The sequence below is a fragment of the Halichoerus grypus genome, chromosome 9, assembly GCF_964656455.1.
Source record: "Halichoerus grypus chromosome 9, mHalGry1.hap1.1, whole genome shotgun sequence".
Lineage (NCBI taxonomy): Eukaryota > Metazoa > Chordata > Mammalia > Carnivora > Phocidae > Halichoerus > Halichoerus grypus.
Genome location: NC_135720.1, coordinates 117,760,590 through 117,787,077, shown reverse-complemented (window position 1 = coordinate 117,787,077; position 26,488 = coordinate 117,760,590). Strand labels below are relative to the sequence as shown.

General features: G+C 49.8%; 1 protein-coding gene, 1 long non-coding RNA gene and 1 pseudogene across 3 annotated transcripts; 2 read left to right on the top strand and 1 right to left on the bottom strand.

The window, feature by feature from the left end:
- Positions 1 to 239: 239 nt before the first annotated feature.
- LOC144379104 (uncharacterized) lies at positions 240 to 3,132 on the bottom strand. Its single transcript, XR_013441346.1, has 2 exons — positions 1,518 to 3,132; positions 240 to 1,256 (listed from the first exon to the last, which is right to left on the bottom strand). It is a non-coding gene; the product is annotated as an uncharacterized LOC144379104 (long non-coding RNA).
- On the top strand, positions 3,076 to 6,576 carry LOC118523051 (DLA class I histocompatibility antigen, A9/A9 alpha chain-like). 2 transcript variants are annotated; one of them, XM_036072464.2, is made up of 8 exons: positions 3,076 to 3,225; positions 3,510 to 3,779; positions 3,983 to 4,258; positions 4,862 to 5,137; positions 5,258 to 5,365; positions 5,800 to 5,832; positions 5,970 to 6,017; positions 6,150 to 6,576. In XM_036072464.2, exons 1-8 carry the CDS (start codon positions 3,153 to 3,155, stop codon positions 6,152 to 6,154), a joined length of 1,089 nt encoding a protein of 362 aa, XP_035928357.2. In that variant the 5' UTR covers positions 3,076 to 3,152; the 3' UTR covers positions 6,155 to 6,576. The 2 variants fall into 2 exon arrangements, with proteins under 2 accessions (XP_035928357.2, XP_077911737.1); XM_078055611.1 differs by lacking the exon at positions 5,970 to 6,017.
- A 4,248-nt stretch (positions 6,577 to 10,824) lies between these two features.
- Positions 10,825 to 24,307, top strand: LOC118553418 (twinfilin-1 pseudogene; annotated as a pseudogene).
- The last annotated feature ends 2,181 nt before the right edge of the window (positions 24,308 to 26,488 follow it).

Below are 26,488 nucleotides of genomic sequence, written 5' to 3'. Positions count from 1 at the left end.
GGCTCGGTGAAGACTTATGAGCCTCCTTATGTTTACCACGTGAACTCAACTAACACCAAGACACCCAAAGTAATAGAGACAATGCTCCAGGGATGGGCATTGTGAACACTTATGACCTAGATGTGATACATCATATTTTGGCTAATGTCTGTACACTTCAGCTGTTATAATGCATGATAATTAAACTTTCATGCTATATTTTGAGGATATGTCTCAGACCCACATAGACAATCCATGACTTCCATTTGAACATAAATTTAATAAACATAGACCTATGAGTCACAGAGTATCTTTTCTGAGGAGGATCCAGAAAACTAAGAGCATTCTAGATTGGTAAGGTCTGAATAGTCTCTATAAACCACATATGGCTACTTAAATTCATATTCATTTAAAACAATTAAAAATGCCACTGCTCAGCACACCAGCCCCATTTCAAGTGCCACCTGCATCTCTAGAACCACATGCATCTCGTGGCCACCATACCGGACAGCGCAGATATAGAACAATTCCTCCCGCACAGAATGTCGTATCGGACGGTACTGCTCTGCGTGCTTTGCGGGCCGCGAGTCAGATGCATCAGACACATGGAAAGTGAAAAGACCAACATGATTTCTCTTACAGACAACATCAGATTCCGTCTGGGATGTGAATACATATGAAACTGGTGGGTCACAAAATCCAAGTCGCATATGCCTGGGTCTGGTGTCTTCGGGTGCAAACTGTTCCCGATTACAAAAGGGAAACCCCTGTCCCCCCACCTCCCTTCCCAGACTGGGGACCCTCTCCGCCATCACATTTCCAGGAGGTGAGTTCTCTTCTAGCTGCACTCGGGGGCTAAAGCCAGAGCTGAGTTTTCAGAGGCAGGAAGTGCAGCTCAGGGAAAGGGATTCTGCTGAGTGAGGACAGGCCAGGGCAGGACCAGCCGGGAGACTCTCCCAGGGTTATCAGAACAGCCGTTCTCAAAGTGTGCTCTGGGGAACACCTGACGTCACTGAGGCCCTTTCACAGAGTCCATGAGGTTAAATCTATTTTCTTAACATTACTTAGACATTATTACCTTTTCACCATGTTGACGTTCACACTGAGGTAAAACTTAGCAAGAACGGAGGTGACGGGTGCAAACTGCAATAGTTGTTATTCTTCACCACTACTTACTTCCGTAAAAAAAACAAAAACACTCTTGCTGCCATCTTTCTGCGCCACCATAGTGGTTGTCTGAATATCTTGGCAGATGCTCTCGAGAGCAGTAACAATGCCTGAGAGAGAGGCCAAACGCAGGTCATATTAGGCCATGCTCCAAAGTCATTGTCCCGTTTCTAACTGTGATGACGAAGCTCGGTTACATTGGGGAATTTGAAATCACTGCTGATCACAGAGCTGGGAACATTGTTGGGAACCTCAGGGGCAGGTTAAACACATTTGAAGTGAGCAGCCCCGGATTTGATGTACAACTTTAAGATCTACAAAAATGGCAGAAGAATCCTTCCAGTTTGGTTTCATTGTCCTGACAACCTCACCTGGCATCATGGACCATGAAGAAGCAAGACGAAAACACACAGGAAGGAAAATCCTGGCGTTCTTTGTCTAGGGATGTAATACATACCTGCAAATAGAATGCCTCAAAAACAAAAACAGAACAAAACAAGACTAGTGTCACTTTAAAATATCCTGATCAAAGCATTAAATATTACTCTCTTTATTAAATATTCTCAAATCCACATTTAAACATGTCTTATATGATGATGTGGGATGTACAGCACTTCCACTACATGCATAAGCCCCCAAGGAAGATAATTTGTGTGAATTTAATTGGCCTCCTTTTTTTTTTTTTTTTTCTTGTACAGAATGCCATTTTTCCTGAAGGAATGAATGAAAGAGAAACTTGGAATATTTAGACTAGGAGATTTGGCACACAGTTTCTGGAAAATGAATAGGAACTTACCCTTTCATGAACATCAAGTCACATATGACAGCTGAGAGTACTTGTTTCCTGGATCAAATGTCAGCTCTCAAGAGAAAATCAGAACTTTGGGAAAACTGCGATCCACCAAGAAACGACAGCTTCTCACTCCTGACACACTTTTCTGTTGGGATCTGTGGTAATCTTAAAACAAATCTGACTTTTTGATAATTCAATTCCAGTCTAATCAACACTAGAACACGTATATAACTTCATGAAACAACAGATTCCTTAAAAAAAAAAAGTCATGCATTAGTATAAGATCCATTCAGTGTGCAAGATGGGCCTGCGGATTTTAATGTAACAGAGAAGGACATAGGCATGATACAATTTCACGTTCCACTTTGCAAATAAATTACAGAAAGTAGTTGTGTAGTTTTAATGTAGTATCTAAGATGAACATAGAGAAGTATCTGAAAAGGTTATGAAACATGCTATTCTGCCCTATTTGTGCAAGTGTGTAAATTTTTTCATACATTTCAACCAAAACAACACAATAAATGCAGAAGCAAATCTGAACGTGCAGGGGTGTTCTAAGGAGACAGACAAGAAAGAGACCTGCAAGAATGTAAAACGCAACAAAACCACTCTTCTCACCACGCTGTTTATTTCGGAAATACTTATTTTTCATAAAAATAATATTTGTTTTCATGCCATGGGTTATTAATATGATTCTAAATGAATTAATGAATTTCTCAACCTGTTTTATTCCTACTATGGTAAATACCGATAGATATAACCCACAGACCCAAAATATCCCTGGGATCCTCAGTAATCTGTGAGACTGTATAGATATCCTGAGAACACGGCGTTTGAGAATCACTGACTCACACAGCTCCTGGGCCACGACTCAGGAAGACAGTGTGACAAAGAGAGCGCCGTGCAGTAGGTGAGGGGTCGGGGCAAAGTCCCAGGTCCCTGCGCCTGCCTCTCAGGGTCTCAGGCCCCAGGGCGGTGTCTGGGGTGGGGAAGCCCAGGGCCGGGGAGTCCCCATCTCCCCGGTTTCACTTCGTATCACAACCTGTGTCGGGTCCTCCTGCCTGGAGACTCCTGACAAGCCGCCGGTTCGCACTCCCATTGGGTGTCGGGTTTCTGGAGAAGCCAATCAGCGGCACCGCGGTTCCCGGTTATAAGGTCTCCGCACCTGCCCCGGGAGCCCAGCGGCGACTCACAGTCTCCCCAGACCGCGAAGATGCAGGTCGTGCTGCCCCGACCCCTCGTCCTGCTGCTGTCGGCGGCCCTGGCCGTGACCGAGACCTGGGCGGGTGAGTGCGGCGGCGGGAGGAAAGGGCCTCTGCGGGGCGGGAGCGAGGGGACCGCGGGGCGGGGTCGCGGGACCCCCGGGGAAGGCGCCTCTCCGCCGCCCCCGCCCCAGCCCCCCAGCCGCCCCCGGCCCCGCCACGGCCTGTGCTCCCCCGCCCCTCCCCGCCTCCGCCCTGCTCTCCCGCCCTCGGTGCCCCTCCCCTGCCCTCCCGGCCGCCTCCCCCTGGGCCCCGGCCCCGCGCCGGGACGAGGGTCGCGCGGGGTCTCAGCCCCTCCGCGCCCGCAGGCTCCCACTCCATGAGGTATTTCTACACCTCCGTGTCCCGGCCCGGCCGCGGGGAGCCCCGCTTCATCGGCGTCGGCTACGTGGACGACACGCAGTTCGTGCGGTTCGACAGCGACTCTGTCAGTCAGAGGATGGAGCCGCGGGCGCCGTGGGTGGAGCAGGAGGGGCCGGAGTACTGGGACCGGGAGACGCGGAGTCTCCGGGGCGCCGCACAGACTTCCCGAGTGAGCCTGCAGAACCTGCGCGGCTACTACAACCAGAGCGAGGCCGGTGAGCGACGCGGGCCCGGGTCCCGGTCACGACCCCCATCCCCACGGACGGGCCGGGGTCGCCCCGAGTGTCCGGGTCCGAGCGCCACCCCGAGTCTGAGGGAACCCCCGGCCCCGACCCCTGACCCGGACGAACCCGCGGGAAGTTTCGGGCGGTTTTACTTTCTGTTTGGACTTAATCCCCTGCCTGTCGGGCGGGGCCAGGGTCTCACACCTACCAGTTGATGTACGGCTGTGACGTGGGGCCCGACGGGAACCTCCTCCGCGGGCACGAGCAGTGGGCCTACGACGGCGCGGATTACATCGCCCTGAACGAGGACCTGCGCTCCTGGGCCGCGGCGGACACGGCGGCGCAGATCACCCGGCGCAAGTGGGAGGCGGCCGGTGCGGCAGAGCAGCTGAGGAACTACCTGGAGGGCACCTGCGTGGAGTGGCTCGGCAGGTACCTGGAGAACGGGAAGGAGACGCTGCAGCGCGCAGGTACCAGGGGCCGCGGGGCCTCCCCGATCTCCCCTCCGCTGGGGCTGGCTTCCCACCAGGAAGGGAAAATGGACTCGGTGTCAGAACACCGCCCCTCCCACGGGTGGGGAGACGGAGATCCGCCCGGGTGTTCCTGTTCCTACTAGAGAGGGCCTCACCCGGAGGGCCGCTTCTCGCTAAGGGGCAGTGGGGGAACCCAGTCTCTCCCGGGAGGCAGGTGGAGACCGTCCCTGAAATAAGCCATCAGCGGTTCCCTTGAACCCTGGCAGCCACCTTGGGAACCATGACTTTCCCTCTCAAGGCCTTGTTCTCCAATGACGACATCGCTGGCGTTCTGACTCCGGGTTTTCTGACTCATTCACCCTCCACCACAGTCAGGACCATTAGTGTGCTCTCTCACTTAGACCTGCAGCCTCCTATCCTGGATTGTCTTCCTGAATCTAGAACTTTCCAGGGTTAGGAGATCCCAAAGGCTAGGTTGGTAACTGGGCTTTGTGCTTCTTCCATCCAAACCAATGGCTGGGTCCACCTCAGGATGGTCACATGAATGCTGTTTCAGTGGCCCATAAAGGCCCAAGTGTGGATTTTCTGATTCTTCCTCAGAACCCCCCAACGCACACGTGACGCACCACCCCATCTCTGACCAAAGGGTCACCCTGAGGTGCTGGGCCCTGGGCTTCTACCCTGCGGAGATCACCCTGACCTGGCACCACAATGGGGAAGACCTGACCCAGGACACAGAGCTTGTGGAGACCAGGCCTGCAGGGGATGGGACCTTCCAGAAGTGGGCGGCTGTGGTGGTGCCTTCTGGACAGGAGCAGAGATACACGTGCCATGTGCAGCATGAGGGGCTGCCCGAGCCCATCACCTTGAGATGGGGTAAGGAGGGTTTGGGGTACAGCCTCTACTCAGGGAAAGCAGAAGACCTTCTGGAGAATTTCAGCAGGGTTAGGACTCTTGCCGGAGCTCTGAGCCCCTCACCTTCCCTTCCCTTTCCAGAGCCGCCTCAGCCCACCATCCCCATCACCTGGATCATTGCTGGTGTGGTTCTCCTTGCGGTCACTGTGGCCATGATTGGAGCTGTGATCTGGAGAAAGAAGCGCTCAGGTAGGGAATGGAGTGGGGAGATCTGAGTTTTCTTGTCCCTCTGGGGGGTTTCCTAGGTAGGAGACTGTCCTGCCTTGTTACTGGGAAGTACCATCCTCATGCATGGACTTGCCCACTCTGGAGCTGGTTACTAACGCTCACTGTGTAGCAAACACTTGTGAAAATGAAGGACACATTTTCATCTTGGTAACTCTGGTGATAGGGACCTGATTCTCAGCAGTCACAGGACAGAGAAAGGTCCCTGCTGAGGACAGATCTCCAGCAAGTCAGGTGTTCCAGTGACCCCACACCTTGTCCTTCATGTTTCCTGATCCTGTCCTGGGTCTTCAGTCACAACTCTGTAAACTTCATTTAGGACCAGGACTGGGAGCTTCCCCTAGGATCCCATGGCCCAGCCCTGTTCTGGCCTCTGACATGATATTTTCTTCCCACAGGAGGGAAAGGACCAGGCTACTCTCATGCTGCACGTAAGTTTGGAGGGAGTGATCCCTGAGACCCTGAGATAGTGTAGACAGAACCCGACGGGGAGCTCACCCACCCCATAGCTCCTCCTCTAGTCTCCTCTCCTGTGGGCTCTGACCACGTCCTGTTTGTTCTCCCCTAGGTGATGACAGCGCCCAGGGCTCTGATGTGTCTCTCACGGCTCCTCAAGGTGAGACCCTAGAGACCCCGAGTGGGGAAGGGTTAGGGCACTAGGGACACTGTGAGCATGGGGGGGTGTGGCTTTCAAGAATGTCCGCACTTAGGTGACTGACCTAAATTGGTGCATGATTTTTTTTCACAGTGTGAGACCAGCTGCCTGGTGGGGACCGAGTGATGCAAGATGTGTTCACACTCCCACTTGGTGACATCAACAACCCCTGACTTCTCTTTGTGCAAAAGATGCCAGATGTGTCTGTGTTCCTATGAGTACAACGTGAGGACATGAGGAGATTTGCCCACCCTGCCCACCACGACCCCTCCCTATGCTGATCTGCATTCTCCTCTCTGATGTGCTCTCCTGTTCCAGCAGAGGCAGGGCTGGACCATCTCCATCCCTGTCTTTATTTCATGTTGGGCTGAGTACCAATGACTTATTTCTCTATTGAAAATTAGAATCCAGATGTAAGTTTTGTTTCCTAATTCTTGGCATGTGGGGCTGATGAGGTAATAAAAGAGGAAATTTGTAAAGTTGAGACAGCAAATAAATGAAGCCTGAGAACCTTCCAGAATCCCTGTGTTTACTGTGCTGAATGTGTTGCAGGTCGGGGCAGGAGAAGGCTGTGAGGAGCCGAGTGGGGACAGGGCCCGTGCCCAGTGGTGCTCAGTGCATCATGGGTGTGACGTGCTCACCCCTCAGCTGGGTCATCTCTCTGCTCCGTGTCCTTGCCCCTTCTGTGGAACCTCGTCTCCCCAGGACCTGTGATCACAGGGACTTGAACGTCACCTGTCACCAGGACCTTGTGCAGCAAGAGCTTACTGTGACTGGGTCAGTCTACGCTCAGGCCTGGATCAGGTCACAGCCCCCATTTTGGGGTAGTTCTTTTTCAGTGTTCCTCCAGGGCATCAGGCCTGTTCTTGCTCTTGTGTACGAGTTCTTATCCATTCTCCCTGGGTGACCCCGTCGGTTACAGCAGCGGGTGTCCTTTGGGCTGTGGTCCCCTCAGGCCTAGGTTGTCCCTGCACACACGAGTTCTGTGGTATGGAGGGATGAACTTTCAGATTCATCCATGTCTTCCCCTCCCTCTAGAGCTGTTTTCTAGCTAATTCTTTAGATTCTGGAGGTAGAGAGAGGAGGAATCAGTTTCTCATCCTTATTAAACTTCAGTTAGTTTCTGTCTTCCCTGCTGCTCCGTCCTCTCTCCCTGCCCTTACTTCATTGATCCTAGTGCCGGCTCTGATCCAAGTTCATGGATTTATAAAGCAGAGTCTAACGTAGATTTCTATGTGGTTGGAGAAAAGGCCCCCAAAAGCCTCAGTACAGTGTTTCTGAAGAGAGAACTCTGTGTGCTGTGTGTGTGGGAGACATGGTGTGGGGGAGGGGGTGCTGAGCAGAGAGAGGGAGGGGAGGGCAGCCCTGTGAGAAGAGAGAGGCAGCCCGGATGGCGAGGTGGGCGCACGGGGGGTGGTGGGGGAGCTGCCACGGACCAGCTGAGCCTGAGGCACATCTAGAAGAGGGAGGTCCTCTAGCTGCTCATTCATTCACCTGATAATTGTCGTGTGTCACATACAGGACACGCTATGTTTACATCTGGGACAGCTCCGTGAGACTAAGAAGAGGGAAAATGTGCTGCCCTTGTGGAGATTAGTTCTAGTGTAAGGGGCAGCCTGCACTTGACCCTCGGGCAATGCGGGGATGGGGGCAGTGACCCCCACGTGCAGTCAGAAATCCAAGTACGGCTTTTGACTCCCTCAAAACATAAGAACTAACAGCCTCCTGGTGACTGGAAGCCTTACTGATAACATGAACTGTCGCTTCGCACATTTGCATGTTACATGTACTATATACTGTGTTCTTACAATGCATGAAGGTAGAGAAAATAGTAGAAATCATAAGGAAGAGAAAGTGCGCGGACAGTACTTACTGTAGAAAAGTCCGCATCCAGGTGCACACGCCCCGTGCAAACCAGCGTCACGCAGAGGTGAACTGTGTACCGTGTAAACGCAGTAATAAGGGAAGTGTTTACATGGAAGTTGGCAGGAGCTTTGAGGAAGGTGACCCAGAGCACCGTGCTGGGACGGGGACCATGGCTCCGTTACTCCAGGGATCAGGGAGCCTCACTGAGAAGGTGACCTCTGAGAGGTTTGAAGGTCATGAAGGAATTGTGTCAGAGGAGGTCTGTGGGGGGAGCTCTTTCCAGGCAGGGAACCCCCAGTGCACACGCACTAGGACAGGAGTGCATCCTGTGTTCACGGAAGGGTGAGGAGGCCACTGGGGCTGGAGCAGAGAGCCGGTGACATGAGGTCGGATGTCAGCCTCGTCACGGAGGCCTGAGGATATTAGAAGGGTTTTGAGTTTTCTCTGAGTGAGGCGTGGAGTTACAGGAATGAACAGATCGATGGGATTGACTTTCTTGAGCAGCATCTGTTTGCTTCTGTGCAGAATCGGGAGGTGCAGGGCGAGCGACCAGTAGGGAATCTGTAGGAAACCAGTGCCGTGTCCCAGGAGGGGGATGTGGGCTGTACGTCTGGGATGTGAGGAGGGAAGCTACTAGGAAGTGATTGGGAGCTGGAGATATTCACAGATGGACTTTGCAACATTTCCTAATGGATTCTGGGTGGTGAGAAGGAGCAATCAAGGAGGGCATCCAGTGTTTCATACATAAAATCTCTGCGTTACTGAGAGTGTAGATCTTAAATGTCTGCACCACACAAAAGGAAATGGTAACCATGTGACATGATGCACATGTTAGCCATGCTATGGTTGTAATCGTTATCAGTACAGAAATGTATCAATCATCAGATTGTACCCCTAAATTCACACAAGGGTGAATGTCAATCATATCTCTATAAAGCTGGTAAAAATGTCTGAAATCTTGCTCTTGGAATCTCCTCCCTACGTGGGCTTCTGACTCCTTGGGATACGTACGTACAGTTACAGAGAGACTTAGGGACGAGAGAGGGTGTCTGAGGCCTTGTTTTATTTCAAAGAAAGCCACTGAACAGGCTTGAGGCTACACAGCCGGGAGCAGAATCCACGCTGGACCCTCGATGGGGGCCCACATACAGCCAGCACCCTGCTACTGGGTATCGATGCCCCTGTCCACACCACCGACTCCCCTGAGGGAGGACACTGGGCCCTGAGGCTGGGACTGCTATCGCTGCTGCCCTGACCACTGCATGACCCCCTGTGACACTGCTCGGACCCCCTGCGCCCAATGCACGGACGCTGTCCCAGTGTGTCTGTCACGTGTCCTGAGTCAGAGTCTGGCAGGGGGTCACGTGACTGTTGACGCTTCATGTCATGTCCAACTGCAAGACTGGCAAAGTGGGTTCTCCTCTCTATGGATGGAGGTGGTCTCTGTCCCCAACAAGATTCCTTAAGTGTGGAATTCCTTCATGTGGGAAGAGATGTACGAGTTCTGGGAATGGACGTTGGGGACGAGGAATGGAAAAGAACGACAAATTTCAGCATTTGGAGCCGTGATCTGAGACTAGAACTTGATCTGGACACTGTAGGCTCTCAAGTCTGCTTGGATGAAGGAGTGACTCATAAATGGCCTCTTTCTTTTTTTTTTTTTTTTTAATTTTTATTGTTATGTTAATCCCCATACATTACATCATTAGTTTTAGATATAGTGTTCCATGATTCATTGTTTGTGCATAACACCCAGTGCTCCATGCAGAACGTGCCCTCCTCAATACCCATCACCAGGCTAACCCATCCTCCCAACCCCCTCCCCTCTAGAACCCTCAGTTTGTTTTTCAGAGTCCATTGTCTCTCATGGTTCTTCTCTCCCTCCGATTTCCCCCCCTTCATTCTTCCCCTCCTGCTACATTCTTCTTCTTCTTTTTTTCTTTCTTAACATATATTGCATTATTTGTTTCAGAGGTACAGATCTGAGATTCAACAGTCTTGCACAATTCACAGCGCTTACCAGAACACATACCCTCCCCAGTGTCCAACACCCAGTCACCCCATCCCTCCCACCCCACCCCCCACTCCAGCAACCCTCAGTTTGTTTCCTGAGATTAAGAATTCCTCATATCAGTGAGGTCATATGATACATGTCTTTCTCTGTTTGACTTATTTCGCTCAGCATAATACCCTCCAGTTCCATCCACGTTGTTGCAAATGGCAAGATCTTATTCCTTTTGATGGCTGCATAATATTCCATTGTATATATATACCACATCTTCTTTATCCATTCATCTGTTGATGGACATCTTGGCTCTTTCCACAGTTTGGCTATTGTGGACATTGCTGCTATAAACATCGGGGTGCATGTAGCCTTTCGGGTCCCTACTTTTGTATCTTTGGGGTAAATACCCAGTAGTGCAATTGCTGGATCATATGGTAGCTCTATTTTCAACTTTTTTTTTTTTTTTTTTTTTTTTTTTTAAAGATTTTATTTATTTATTTGAGAGAGAGAATGAGAGAGAGAGAGAACACATGAGAGGGGATAGGGTCAGAGGACGAAGCAGACTCCCTGCCAAGCAGTGAGCCCGATGCGGGACTCGATCCAGGGACTCCAGGATCATGACCTGAGCCGAAGGCAGTCGCTTAACCAACTGAGCCACCCAGGCGCCCTATTTTCAACTTTTTGAGGAACCTCCATACTGTTTTCCAGAGTGGCTGCACCAGCTTGCATTCCCACCAACAGTGTAGGAGGGTTCCCCTTTCTCCGCATCCCCGCCAACATCTGTCATTTCCTGACTTGTTAATTTTAGCCATTCTGACTGGGGTGAGGTGGTATCTCATTGAGGTTTTGATTTGGATTTCCCTGATGATAAATGGCCTCTTTCAACTTAGTCCCCTGATGGTTGTTGTGGGCCCAGCGTTGATCTACTCCAGTTCCTACTCACACGTAAGTGGACTAGCATTGTTGGGTGATGAAGTGATTGCTCAACATGTCTTCTCCTGGCCTTGGTCTCTTCCTGGGATTAAAAACCCAGATCTGTATCACTTCAGATGATCTGCACATATACACTGACATTTATGTTTCTTCTTACATGCACATATTTCTAGGGAGAGTGTGCGTAATTTTATTTGGTTTTATGTGGCCTCCACAAAAGTATGAAAACCCGTTCCAGTGTAGACACTATTCTACTTCATCTCTGGTCCACAAACAGCTAATTATCACAGTGTTTTAGCAGATCCAATGACATGATAGACATGCTCAGGTTTGCTTGGCAATGACCAGTCTCAGACAGGAGAAGGTAGAGCTTTCTTGCTTACACTCACTTTCAATTTCTCTATGTATCTTTTTAAGGGCTGATTAACAGTTCACAGACCAGTGCTGGCTCACAGAAGACACAAATCATCATTGGTTTAGGTGACTTACACTCTAGCACCTACTCTGGTGCCTAATAAATAGCAGAAATGAAAAACAGTTAATGAGGATTCCATTTCCAGTAACACAGTAGACTAAGGTTTAAGGCTGCCTCCTGTCCACGTGAGGTGATGAGCACTGGGTGTTACATGCAACTGATGAATTACTGAAGTCTACATATGAAACTAATGATGTACTATATGTTGGATAATTGAATTTAAATAAAAATTTTTTTTAAAAAACAAGTCTGCCTCTTCTCCTAAAACAACTAAAAATGATAGAAAAAAAACATAAAATCATCCAAAGTGTGGTAGAACAATCAAGAGAATAATCAATTAGCCCAAAATAAATATGGGCCATAAGCCAGAGAGAACAGTTCTGAGTCTTAGGGCATTTTTCAAATCTTGAAAATCTTAGCTTGGCTTCTCAGGCTCATGAGTCATAAAGAGGAAATCATGCCAAGAGTTTCTTCATGTGAGGAGCAGGAGAAACATCCCCTCCCTAAAAATCAGGGAACCTAAGATTCATATCCTCAGAACGAGGTGACACAAATCAAATCTGTTCTATCTTCAAGTACAGGAACATTCTAAGGAAATTTGCCTTTGAGTCAGGAAAAAGTGAGCAAACAACTATTTCAAAGAATTTGCAGACACGGACTAAGCCGTCTGTGATTTGTAGTCCAAATTTTCTTTACCATTGGCTATTGGGCCAAAATAACTTCATGCCAAGTAGTTTAGTTTATAACTGTCCTGGATTGGTGATGACCCAAAAATTGTAAGAAAGAAATTTCTCTAGGGAAACGTCTATTTAACCTGTGTGTCAAAAAATTTACACAGAAAATTGCACAGAGAAAAAACAACCCAGAGCAAGAAATGTAAAGTTCACATGGAAGAAAGACTGTGATTAAGTAACTTTAGGGAGAGTGAGTAGTAAAAGGCTCATGAAACTTCAATATTGGAATCATAAGACATAAAATATAACATGACCAGGATATGATATAAATATATAAACTTATGTTATTTGAATATATATTATGGATATGATATAAAGGAAAGAAAATCACAAAATTTAAAATATAGAAAAAATGCAAAAGCAAAAGCACCTCTTAAGAAAATAACTACAAAATAGGGGCGCCTGGGTGGCTCAGTTGGTTAAGCGGCTGCTTTCGGCTCAGGTCATGATCCCAGGGTCCTGGGATCGAGCCCCGCGTCGGGCTCCCTGCTCGGTGGAGAGTCTGCTTCTCCCTCTCCCTCTGCCTGCCTCTCTGCCTACTTGTGCTCTCTATCTCTCTCTCTGTCAAATAAATAAATAAAATCTTTTTTTAAAAAAGAAAATAACTACAAAATAGAGTGATTAATGATTAAATAATGAAAATATTACAGTTTATTCACTGAATAAGAAGTTTTCGATAAAAGAGGAATGAATTGAGGGGCACCTGGGTGGCTCAGCTGGTTAAGTGCCTGCCTTCTGCTCAGGTCATGATCCCAGAGTCCTGGGATCAAGCCCTGCATCTGGGTCCCTGTTCAGCGGGAAGCCTGCTTCTCTTTCCCCCATCCCTCTGCTGCTCCCCCACTTCTGCGCTCTCTCTCTCTCTCCCTCTCTCTTAAACAAATAAAATCTTAAAAAAGAGAGAGAGAGAAATGAGTGAGGCATGGAAAACAAAAAGCAAAAAGTAAAATGGCCTCATAAATCCAACAGTGTCAATATTAACATTACAAGTAAGTTGCTTAAATAAGTCAAAGTGCAGAGTGTTAGACTGAACACAAAACAAGATCCACCTATGCTGTCTACAGTAGACGCACTTGATCTCAGTTACAAATAGATTAAAATCAAAGGGATGGAAAAAGGTATCTCAGGCAAATAACCATAAGAAAGCTGGAGTGGATACACTCATTAGCCAAAAGGGACTTTAAAAATGCTAGTAAGATAAACAGGATGACTTTATACTGATAAAATGGTCAAGTCATCAGAAGAATGAAACAATTCTAAATATATATTCACCTAATAATTCAACACCCAAATACACGTAAGCAAAACTGACAGAAACTGAGAGAGAATCAATATATCACTTTCAATAATGGACAGAACAACTATGCAGAGATCAATAAGGATAAAGAAGACTTGAACCATACTATAAAACAACAGTGTAAGTCTGACATTTATAGAACATTCCAACCATGAACAGAATATACATTCATTTCAAATGCACATGGAGCTTTCTTGAGGATAAGCCATATCCTAGGCCATAAAAAAAAAAAACAAACAAACAACTCAGTGAATTTAAAGGGGTAAAAATAATACAAATATGTTCTCTTATCACAGTGGCATGACACCAGAAATCAATAACTGGAATAAATTTGGGAAACTCACAATAATGCAGAATTAAACAACACACTTCTACATAATCAAAGGGTCAAAGATATCAAAATGGAAATCAGAAAATACTTTGAGATTAATAGAAATGAAGACAGAGCCTACCAAAACCTAGAGGGTCCTACTAAAGCAGTGCTGAGAGGGAAATATATAGCTATAAATTATATGAAAAAGAAACATCTCCAATCAATTACGTACACTTCCACGATAAGTCAAAGAAGAAAGAGGAGCAAACTAAACCAAAAGCAAACAAAAGGAAGGCAAAAATAAAGAGTAGAGTAGAAATTAATAAAATAGAGAAAAGAGAATAAAATAACAATGTAGGGAACTATCTAAATCAAATGTGATCCTTTGATAATCAACTAAACTGACAAATCTTTAACTAGACTCATTAAGAAAAAAAAGAAAAAGACAGAGAAATGACCCAAATTACTGGGATCAGCAATGAAAGAGGGGATATTAGGACTGACCACACAGAAATAAAGAGAATTATGAGATTACGATGAACAATTACATGCCAAAAAATTAACTTACTTGCATAAAATAGACAAAAATGCCGAAAGACACAAACAACTAAAGCTGACTCAAGAATCTGAATATACCTATACCATATACCATCTGAATATGACTATAATAAGGTAGAAGATAGAGTCACTTGTCAAAAACTATTCCACATAAAAGCCCAGTTCCAAATGGCTTCACTTGTGAATTATACCAAATGCTGAAAGAATTAATAACAATTCTTTACAAACTCTTCCAAAAAGGAGAGGAGGGAACCCAACTCACTCTACCAGGCTAGGACTATTCAGATACCAAAACCAGACAAAGATATCATAAGACAAGAAAACTACAGACCGGTATCTCTTATGAATGTAGATACACACACACACATACACACAGATTTCAACAAAATGTAGCAAATCAAATCTAGCAACATATAAAGAGTTAAATACAAGTCTAATGAAATTTATTCCAGGAATGCAAGATAGGTTAAACATCCATATCAATCAATGTAAAACACCATATTACTATATTAGAAAACAAAAGCCACATCCTTATCTCAACAGATGAACAAGAAGCATTTGACAAAATCGGACACCCTCTCATGATAAAAACTCAACTAACTACTAACAGAGGGAATTTCCTCAATCTGAATAAAGGCACTTCTGAAAACCCTTAAGCTAATATCTTACCTAATGGTGAAAGACGGGTTGTTTTCCTCCTGAGATCAGCACCACGAAAAGGATGTCCACTCTCACCACTTCTATTACACATTGTGCTGGAGGGGACCCCTGGGTGGCTCAATCATTAAGCGTCTGCCTTAGGCTCAGGTCATGATCCCAGGATCATGATCCTAGGTCCTGGGATGGAGCCTGCATCCAGCTCCCTGCTCCGCGGGGAGTCTGCTTCTCGCTCTCCCTCTGCCTGCCGCTCCCCCTGCTTGTGCTCTCTCTCTCAAATAAATAAAATATTAAGAGGAAAAAAAAAAAAAAAGGAAACGCCAAGTGAGGCTGTCAGGCTCGCCTCTTGGTGGGTTCAAGGCAAAAGACTCAATCAAGCCGAAGAAGAGGAAAAGGAAGGGTTTTACTGACAAGTAAAGGAGAACACCGCGGGCATTTCCCAAAGCAGTGTCTCCCTGAACAACAAACTGGGGAAGTTTTCAGCTGAGGGTGCAGATGTCACTGACCCCTCTGATGCAGGACACCTGACCCTTGGTCGGAACTGCTGTCTCTGCTGCTCCTGGCACCCGGATGACACTCAGGCCACTCGTGCCAAAATGTCTCTGCACAGACTTAGTGCCGGAGCCCGGAGCCCGCGGCCGCCGCCACGTCCCATCACACCCGCCTCGAAGCAAGTGACGATGTTAGAGGTACCTTTGCCAGAGCGAGAAATGGAAAATACCGACTTCTAAAAATATCTATTGAAAATGAGAAACTCGTGATCGGATCATGTAGTCAGCCCTCAGATTCCCGGGGGAAGGACTATGACTCGTTTGTTTTACCCCTCCTGGGGGACAGACAACCGTGCTATATAGTATTCAGGTTAGACTCTCAGAATGCCAGGGATATGAATGGATACTCATTGTCTGGTCTCCAGAACATTCTCGTGATCGTCAAAAAATGTTGTGTGCGGCAACGAGAGCAACTCTGAAAAAGGAGTTTGGAGGTGGCCACATTAAAGACGAAGTGTTTGGAACAGTAAAGGAAGATGCATCATTACATGGATATAAAAAACACGTGCGGGCACAATCTTCTCCTGCCCCATTGACTGCAGCTGAGGAAGAATTACGGCAGATTAAAATTAATGAGGTATAAACTGACATGGCTGTGGGTACAAAGATCAACACTACAAGGAGTAGCATTTCCTCTTTCTCGAGAAGCTTTTCAGGCTTTGGAAAAATTAGTAACAGCTCAACTATGTGCAGTTGGAAACAGACATAAAAACGAAATTATTATTTTGGCCAACACAACAAATACAGAACTAAAAGATTTGCCAAAGAGAATTCCCAAGGATTCAGCATGTTACCATTTCTTCCTGTATGAACATTCCCATGAAAGAGACTATTTGGAGTCCATAGTTTTTATTTATTCAATGCCTGGATAATGGATGCTATATTCTAGCTGCAAGAGCCCTCTGTTAGAAACTGTAGAAAGATAACTACAAATGGATGTCATTAGAAAGATCAAGATAAGGGTGTCTGGGTGGCTCAATTGGTTAAGCGTCTGCCTTCAGCTCCGGTCATGATCTCAGGGTCTTGGGATCGAGCCCCACTTCCGGCTACCTGCTTGGCAGGGAGCCTGCTTCTCCCTCTCTCCCTGCCCCTCCCCTCCGCTTGTGTGCTCTCTCTCTCTCTCTCAAATAAATAAAATACTAAAAAAAAAAAGAAGGAAAGATCGAGAGAGACAATGGGGATGAGTTGACAGCAGACTTCCTTTATGAAGAAGTACACGCAAAGCAGCATGCACATAAGCAAAGTTTTGCAAAACCAAAAGGTTCTGCAGGAAAAAGGAGAATTTGAAAACTTATTAGGGGTCCAGTTGAAAGTGAAGCCACTGCTGATTAAAATCATTATATTAAGCATTACAATACTAGTTTTTTAAAAGTCCAGCTTTTAGTACAGGAGAACTGTTATACCGCTGCATGCAGGTCAGCTCACCAAGCTTTTCACTTCTGTGTGTTTTAAAAATCAAGGTTACAGAAGATTATATACGATGTGCTATTATTAATTTTCTCATACTGTTTTTTAAGCAGTGTGTGAAAGTATTTTTGAATTGTTACCACTTTTTAATGGAATTCTTCTGGGCACTGTCCTCTCCATTAGAGTGTTTTTCCAACATTATCCAAGACTACAAGGCTATATCAGGCTCAGGATTATTTTGTCTTTCAGTCGTAGGGTAGTTTTAATGTTTATGTCGATACATAGTAGGGAAAAAACTGAATAATGAGAAAAGCTCCTGTGTTTTGAATTTACCACCTCATGGGCAGTGGCCAACAGCCAGGCCGCATGGTTGGGCAGCCGGGCAATGGAAACAAGGTCTATTAAAGGGATAACCACATGGGGGCCGGACCCTCGATCACTACCGGAATTTGAGGGGTGCATTAAAGGAGGACATGCTGATGCTCATCACAAGAACCACCTTCTGAGTTTGGAAGTTGATTGAAATGGATGAGTGGGTATCCTGGTGTCGTCCTCTCTTGAGGTAGCCACGTAGGTCAGTGAAATAAGGGGACAGTGGGGGCTGTGGCAATGCAGAGAAGGGCTGAAACTCTATAGTCCACTTGCATCCTCTGTGGCCCAAAATACCAAAAAGAACTGTTCTGGCTGCCAACCAAACTGTAGGAAAGCCTTGACCGTAGCCGGCAAGTCAGAGCAGTACCGCTAACCCCGAGGGGCTACAAATGGGCCTTGACAGGAACTCGTATTCTGGATTGGGCTTTGCTCACCCAGTGGTAGATGCAACTGGTCAGAGTGCTATTAAAAAAAAAAAAACCAAAAAAAAGAAAACACAACACAGCTAGACATCACTTAAAAATTAAAAAAAATAAAAAGCACAGAGAGGACTGGTCCTGTGTGGACAGCTCAGGGAAATTTTACACGTGCACACCTCCACGTGCCACCCCCCAGAGCAAGATGCCGAGCACGCTGAGCCTCGCACAGATTCCCAGTCAATATGTCACCACAAAAGGTAACCACTCTCTGACTTCTGACATTATAAATTAGTCCTGATCTTCAACTGCACATACAAAGAGTCATACTCTTGTGTGTGTGGCTTCTTTCACTCGGTGCCCTGTCCGTGAGATTCACCCACGCTGTAGAGCGTAGCCACAGGCCAGTCTTTTTCGGGGCTGCGTGGTATTCCGTTGTATGGACATGCTACAATATATGTATCGATTTTCCTGTCATATGCATTTATGTCATTTCCCATTTGGGGCAATCATACATAGTGCTGCTGAGAACATTCTTATACATGCCTATTGGTGCACATGTGAGAAAAAAAAGATACTGCACCAGTTTGGAATGCTCGGTGACATTTCCTCACACCAAAAAAACAGTGACAAACCATAATGTCCCACAAAGGGCAGAGAGACATGCTGACAGAGTAACAGCTTCATGGAGAATGGGAACAGGCAACGGACACATTGTGAAAACAGGGTGTTGGGGCCATGCAGGCATGAAGTGCTGGTTTCCACACCTTCCCAAGTGTGTGCTCCCACCCAGCATGAGCGGGGCTACAGGACGGTCCCCACTACACACTTTTTCCTGGGGGATCGGAGGAGGAGGGTAGGGGACGGTTTCAGTGTGACTCTACAGTCCTTCCCAAGGGAGAGGACCTCGGTACGACTGTGCTTCACCTCCGCACTCGCTCATCCTGCCCGGTGCCGAGTCTCAGGGCAGGGATGCAAGTGCGCGTGCCAGAAACGGGACGCGCTCCGAAGCAAGACACTGTAACTACTTCGTTAAACCCTGACGTGGGAAATCCGAAGGGCCTGAGGGGAGGGCTGTGCCTTCACCCCATCCGGCAAAGTTGGGGCTGACGGCGAGCACAGCTACCTCACCTGGTGGCCCCTTACCTGCCAGTTCTGTCCGGGTGTGACCCTCCCCTCTACGACCGAGAGTGGACTGAGCAGCGGGGGGCGGGGCTTGCCAGGCTAGTGTCGCTGCCCACAGTGTAGACCAGCACAGCAGCCACACAAAGGCAGAGAGTTGGGTATAAATGCAGAGAAGTAGAAATAGTAGCTGAGGGTAAAGGAATGGATAAATTCACTACGTAACAAGGGAAATCCCATATTACGTTAACCCCTCCGAAGAAGTGTGAGCAGGAGATGACACTGTCTCTTAGCTCAATTATCCCAGATGCCTGAGAGAGAAAGCCGTATGCTGTGAGCACATTCCTGCTTCTGGAACCTGGCAACACTGAACGGACCCAGCAGACCGGAGCGACCCTGGGAGACCCTGTCCTCCAGCAGGATGGTGGGCAAACTGTCAGTGGGACGCGGGTACCGTGTCAGCATCTCTGCAGTTCCGGTCCTACTGCTACACGGGACCTGTGCTCAAAGACCAAGGCGTGGCCTGTGGGATAATACAAATATTTGGTCTCTGTGCCCGGTTCCTGGCCCTGAGCCTCCCAAGCCCTTGGGATCTCCTGAGAGATAAGAGCGTCTCTAGTATGCTAATGAGATGACTTGGCTGAGGGTCCTAGATAGCTTCAGGTTGGGGCTGGTGACCAGGAGGACCAAGCCACGGTTAGAGAGTTGGAGCCATCAGCCTCGCTCCCCGACCTCCGGGGAGACTGACCTCCATCCCCCACAGCCAGTGACTGAATCAAGCATGCCTACGTCATGAAGCTTCTATGACGTCTTCTCAACAATGGGGTTCACGGAGCTTCTGAAATGGCGAACACGTCCACGTGCTCTGAGGGTGGCACATTCCAAGTCCACAGTGACAGAGCCTCCTGCATGGGGACCTGCACGCTCCCACACTCCTGCGCCTCTTCATCCGGCTGCTCATGTGGATCCTTATAATAAATCGTAACGGTAAGCATGGAATTCTCCTAAGATCTAGGAGTCGTGCTAGCAAATGACTGAACATCCAGGGTACCCCCAACTTTGTAGCCAACTTGAACAACAGCGCAGGGGACATGGGAACCTGAGAGTGGAGACTTGCCCGTGAGCTGAGGGCAACCTTGCCGGATGAGTCCTTCCACCTGTGCGTCGCATGCTCACTCCAGGTGGACCGCGTCAGACGTGAAATGAATGAATCGGAGGACACCCAGGTGGTGACAGGGAATCAGAGAGCTGGTCAGGTGGGGGAAGAAAGCCTCTCCGCTCCACAAAGAGAAACTCAGAGTGAAAGCAAGCAAGTTAACACTGTACCTCATCTCGTCCAGGAGCAAAGGATAAGCAGAGCGGAAGCATGGCTATCATGTCCGTCCATCTGCGACCAGCTGTTCACGGTCCCGTTACAAAAGGAGACAGCAGGCCCAGAATGGAGTCACTGATGCTACGCACCACGGAGAACGTCACACTTAACCTACTGCAGCTGCAGCTTCTCCCAGAAATGCGACCTGCAATCGGCCACCGGAACGTCCTGCTCAGCGCTGAACGGACGCCGCCGGGAGACCGCCTCCTTTCCCCTTAGCAGGGCCCCCTCGCTCACAACAAGGCCTCGTTTACTCATAGTTTCCTGTTTTCCCCTCCCCTCTGCCTTGACAATCCTTTCCTCTCTGCTACTGGAAGAGGCTCCTTGCTGTGTGCTAGCTGGGGGCTGCCCGAGCCATGAACTGCTGAAGAACCCGACCTTCCATGTGCCCAGTTGGCGTGAACAGTCCCGACTTTGCGGGACACTCCAGCTACCCTAGAAAGCCAGGCCGGTGCTCTGGGCTCCTTCACTGGTTGGTTTTTCGTGCTTGGCAGCGGTCACGTAAAAGCTGACAGATACTAGAGACTCTCTCCCCAGAATAGCGCCCTGCACAGCGAAAGAGAAACATTCACGGACACGTCGGCGCACACAGACCCACTCACGTCTTACAGGCCCGGGCGATGTCGTCCTTGCCAGAGCAAAGGCAGGGCACATACAGGCCACCAGCCCACCTGGCCAAACTGCAGTGGACAACAGCTGGGTCTCACCACGTGCCATCCGGGGAACCACAGGAGAACTGTCATTTATTAGCCACGTGGTCCTTCGGCCAAGCCTGAGCGCCTACAAAGCACCTGATGGAGCTGCAGCCTCAGATCTGTGCTCCAGGACCAGCGATGAGTCGCTTTCTCCATCCCGCGCCCCCAGCCCCCCAGCGGCCTTCCCACAGGAGGACAACTGCCGGGTCAGGGCTTTCAGAGGAGCCCGCCTCCCTCCTCCCTCCGCAGAAGAGGAGGACCTGTTCTCCCCACAGCCTTCCAGTGGGACCCGGCCCGAGGCTCTGCCAGACGGGGGCACACGCTGGACCCGACGCACGACCCGCTGACAGACAGAGGCTGCCACTGCGCACGAGGCGTGTGACAGGTGACGTGAGTGGCAGTGCGACCCCAGGCCCAGGGGCAGCCGCGGCGGCCAGTGTCCCGCCTCAGCGGAGTCCGCCATGCGCGCGGGGACATCTGTGCCCGCGGCAGAGGCCGGGCTTGCGGTGGCACACGCAGCCTGACGCGCCACTGCGGCTCGGGCCCCGGCCGCGCAGCTAAGCCCGTCCCTGCTGGTCCCCAGGCCGCACGTCACATACGCAGAAGACGCCCGGCCGACGCGTGTGTGTGCGCACTCCCTGTCGTCTCAGGTCGGGCGGCGCCGGACCGCAGCGTTTGCTCAGAGGAAGAGCTGCGGGGAGCAAGCGTCCGCAGATGCGCGCCGTCCCAATGCGACCCGCTCCCTGACGCTCCCCCGACGACACCCGCGATGAAGCAAGGGGTGCATCTCCCACATCACACCGCACACGACAGCAAACGTCCTCCCTCCTCTTTACGGGGGGGGGGACAGACGTAAATACGATTTTAATGCCCCGCGCACCCTGGCCTGCTCTCCCCCCGACCTCAGCGGCTCCCCATCCGGCTGAGCACCAGGCCCCAGACCCACAGGCTCCGAGGATTAGGCACAAGGTCAAGGAATCCCCTATTTAACAAGCCCCACGAGCAAGGCTGAGGCACAGCCACGGGGGAATCCTCATCTTCGTTCCCGCGGCTCAAAGTGTGCTGGGAAGACCAGCAGAAACTTCACGGTCTTTCCCAGACGCGAGACGCGCGTGTCCCGTCTGTGGCGCACGACCTACGCCAGTCACGGAGTGACGAGGGTGGAGCACCTCCCCAGTCCACAGGCACTACCCTTACTCTGCGGCCGCTGCAGCCCGGACAGCCCTCCCGCTGCCCCTCCTCCCTCCGCAGCGCCCCGGACTCCCTCACCGCGCCGCCCCCCTCCCTCCCTCCCTGCTCTCACAGCGCCTCCCCTGCACACCAAGGCCATTCCCGTTGCCAACAAACCGCCATCCTCGACTCCCAGGTGCTCCTTCCCAGCCGAACAGAAATCGAAGGAGACTCTGCTCGTCCGTAGCTCCTTGACTGGGGACTGGAGCCCGCACGGCATCAGGAGGGCAGAGCGCGGGCAAGCAGAGCTGGGGACAGAACAGCAACGAATTTAAAATGCCAGGTTCCCGCACGCCCCCCGTCTGCTAATCCAGAGTCTGTTCGTCTGAGAAGACTGGGGAAAAGATGGAAAGAACAACCGAGCCCCAGAAGGAGGGCAAGTCCTGACTGAGTGTGAAAATAACCTCTGGATACTACAGATTCCCGGCGCGGGGGCTGCCCTGGGCCTTGTGGAGACACGGCCGGGCCAACCACCTCCTGCCGCTGTCAGACAGGAGACACCCGAAGCTCAATGAGATCAGACTCCCACGGAACATGCAAAGAGGCCTAGTCCTCTACAGAAACAAAGGAACAACAAAGAAACACCCAAAGATGGGCCGGGGGCCCAACCCAGGCCTGAGCCGAGGCTGACCCGGCCATGCAACGTTGCTGCCCACCGTCAGTCCCGGAGGCAGGACAAGGTCTGGGTGATGTCCGAGGCTCTGTCATCTCAGGTCCTACTGGAGGGACAAGGACAAGAGAGCAGAGAGACTCCCCACCTGAGCAGTGACCATGTCACACCCCCGTTGAACTGAGCACCAAGTGGGCATGAGGCTCCTCCACACGAGGCTCCTCGCAGCCTTTTCCTGTCCCCACCTAGAGCAGACCCAGCACACCAAACTTGCAGATTCTGGAAGGTTCTCAGTGCTTCCATTTATTTCTTCTCTCAAACTTTAGGAAGCCTCTCCTTTCACTAACTCATCCACTCCTCATGACAAGAAATGGAAAAACCCAATTCACCTCCAGAGTCCTATTTTCAACAAGGAAGTAAGAAGCTGTAGCTCAGTGTAACATAAAGTAAAGACAGGGAAGGAGATGGCCCACTCGCCCTCGGCTGGAACACGAAAGCAGATGAGGAAAGAGGACACAGGTCGGTCAGGGCGGGGAGAGGGGGGCAGTCGTGTGCGGAGGGGGGCAGTCTCCCCACCTCCTCACATTACGTTAATAGGAACACAGACACATTCAGATGCCCTTTGCAGAAAGAGAAATCAGGGGTGTTGATGTCACAAGGTGGGAAAGTGAACACATCTTGTGTCGCTTGTCCCCCACAAGGCAGCTGGCTCACACTGTGAAAGAAAATAATCATGAACAGATTCAGGTCAGTCATATACATGTGGACTTTCTCAACAGCCCACCACATGCTCAAAGTATCCTCCTCAAAGAATCCCCGCTACCCAGTCATGGCCCCTTCCTCCCTCCCCTCCTCCCGTCAGGCCCTCCAGGGTCTCACCTTTAGGAGCAGAGAGAGCCCTGGGGACTGTCACTGCCTGGGGCAGGACAGACAGATTGTGGTCAGACTCACAGGAGATGAAACCAAAGGAGGAGCTGTGGCATGAGTGAGCTCCCCGAGGGGTCCCGTCTACACTGTCTCAGGGTCTCAGGGATCACCCCCTCCATACTCACGTGCAGCCTCAGCTAAACTCCTTCCTCTTCCACCTGGGAAAGAAAACATCCCATGGGATGCCATGGAGGAGGCAGGGCCCGAGATCCTAGATGATATGGATAGCCTGGACCACAGGGAAGTTTCCAGAACTGTCACTGCAGACCTAAGGCAGGATCAGGGACAGGAAGAAAAGAGATGGCAGGGCGAGACCAACCGTCCTCCTGGAGTCTGTCCTCAGCACGGACCTTGCTCTCTGACCTGTGACTGCTGGGAATCGGGTCTGTCACCACATTCATTGGGGTGATTAATCTGTCCTTCACTCTCACCTGTGCTTTACTACGTTGAACGGAGCCATGAGCCGCACGGTGCACGAGCACATGAGTGCGGTCGGCTCTGCCCACAAACAAGCCAGGACAGACTTCCACCTGGGCTTGAAACACTGCAGAAGGACAAGAAAACTCAGAGCACCCCCCTTTCCCTACCTGAGCTCTCCCTCCTCCACATGACAGCTCCAACCACCAGAGCGCCAGTGACCACAACGACAACCAGACCAGCCACGATGCCCATGACAGGAATGGGGGCCGAGGAGGGGACGCTGGGAAGAGATAAGGAGAGGGCCTTGCCCCCCAGCTCTCAGCCCCGACCCTACTGAAGTTCTCCACAGGAGCTCCTCATGTCCCTGACAGGAGGCTCCGTGCCCAAGTTTCCCTCCTTACCCCTTCTCAGTGTGAGGGGCTCGGGCAGCCCCCCATGCTGCACATGGCACGTGCATCTCTGCTCCTGTCCAGGAGGCACCACCACAGCAGCCCACTTCTGGAAGCTCCCATCACCTGCAGGCCTGGTCTCCACATGCTCTGTGTCCTGGGTCAGGTCCTCCCCATCGTGGTGCCAGGTCAGGGTGATCTTCCCAGAGTAGAAGCCCAGGGCCCAGCACCTCGGGGTGACCTCATGGTCAGTGATGGGATGGCAGGAGACATGTGTCTTCAGGGGATCTGAAGAGAAGGGTCAGAAAATTCAGGAACTTAGGGAGGAGTTAAGATGGCGGAGGAGTAGGAGACCCTAAGTTCAGCTGGTCCCTGGAATCAGCTAGACGGTTATCAAATAATTCTGAACACCCAGTAAATCAACGGGAGATCTGACAAAAGAAAGCCTCCAAGTCTACAAGCAGAAAAGCGACCCCAGTCTGGGCGGTAGGAGGTGTGGAGACGTGAATCCGGGGTGAAATATCGGAGGCCACGGCGGAGCGGAGACAGCTTGCTTAAGGAGGCCACCGCAGAGTGTTATAAGCAGCAGAGCGCAACATCAGAACTTCTAGAAGTCGGCTCCAGTGAGGGACGTCCCTGGCTTAAAGGTGCTCCGGGGGCGGAGTGGGGGCGGAATCCAGGTGGGACAGTGTGGTCTCCGGATCCCGGGCTCGCAGGAAGAGCAGGGGTGCCTGAGTGCGGCGGAGCTCCCGGGCGGCGGAGCGGGGAGCCGGCTGCAATCAGCGGGTCTAGGCGCCGGCTTTCTGCTCGGTGTCGGTGTTGCCCTAACCCGGGAACCGCTGCGCAGCCGGCAAACCACTCTCCGAGCAGGGGGCCCAGCAGGCGGGAGAAGCACAGGAGACCCCCCCTTCCCCGCCCCCCAGGAGGAACTGCAGGGGGCCACGCTGCGGGAGTCCGTCCAGTTTGGAGTTTTGAAACTCGGTCACATGCCTGACATAAAATCGCGTGGTCACAGGCTGGGTGAACAGAGTTCCGAGGGCAAGCAGGGAGACCACAGTGACTGACTGCTTCTCGGTGCGGGCTCACTGAAGGAGGGGCGGGGGGTGCATTTTCAGCTCCGGGCTAGAGAGCAGGGTGCAGCCGTATTGATCCCGCGCATCGGAGCTGGAAGCCTTCGGGGAGCAAAGCAGCGCCACCTGGTGGAGTCCAGAGCTGCTTACACTGCGCCCGGCCTCTGCCAGGGAGGAGCAATTCCACTAGGGCAAAGTCCCCCCGAGAATCCGCGCAACACGCCCGGCCCCCAGAAGACCGGCAGGGACAACTGATCACAGGGGCTGCGAAGCTTCAGCTCTTGGGGAAACCAGTATATAGCATCATGGGTTTTTTTATTCTCTAGTCCTTCAGTATTATTTTTTGTTATTTTCTTATTTTTTCATTCTTTTTTTATTCTTTTTAAATTTTATATATACTTATATATTTTTTAAATTTTTGTTTCCTTCCATTGAATTTTATTTTATTTTTGTATATATATGTTTGTCTTTCTTATTTTGGGATCTAGTTTCTCTTAATAAGCTGACCAAATCACACCAAGGATCTAGTTTTTTGTTTTGTTTTGTTTTTTGTTTATTTCTTGTTTTGTTTTGTTTTTGTTTTTTTCTGTTTTTTTTTTCTGTTGTCGTTGTTATTATTATTTTTTCTCTCATTCTTCTATTCTTTTTTGGACAAAATGATGAGATGGAGAAATTCACCCCAAAAGAAGGAACAGGAGGCAGTACTCACTGCCAGGTATTTAATCAATATGGATATGAGTAAGATGTTTGAACTAGAATTTAAAACGATTATAAAGATACTAGCTGGGCTTGAAAAAAGCATAGAAGACACTGAGAATCCCTTAATGTAGAAATAAAAGAACTAAAATCTAACCAGGTATTAAAAATGCTACTCTGAGATGCAGTCCCAAATGGAAGCAATAAAAACGAGAATGAACAAGACAGAAGAGTGAGTAGTGATACAGAAAACAAAATGTTGGAAAATAAGGAAGCTGAAAAGAAGAGAGAAAAGAAACAATTATATCACGAAGGGAGAC

Bases quoted from the DNA above. Each gene is read 5' to 3' on its own strand.
- LOC118523051 (XM_036072464.2), top strand. From the start codon at position 3,153: ATGCAGGTCGTGCTGCCCCGACCCCTCGTCCTGCTGCTGTCGGCGGCC. The intron at 3,226-3,509 runs GTGAGTGCGGCG...CCGCGCCCGCAG, and splicing joins CGTGACCGAGACCTGGGCGG to GCTCCCACTCCATGAGGTAT. The intron at 5,138-5,257 runs GTAAGGAGGGTT...TTCCCTTTCCAG, and splicing joins GCCCATCACCTTGAGATGGG to AGCCGCCTCAGCCCACCATC.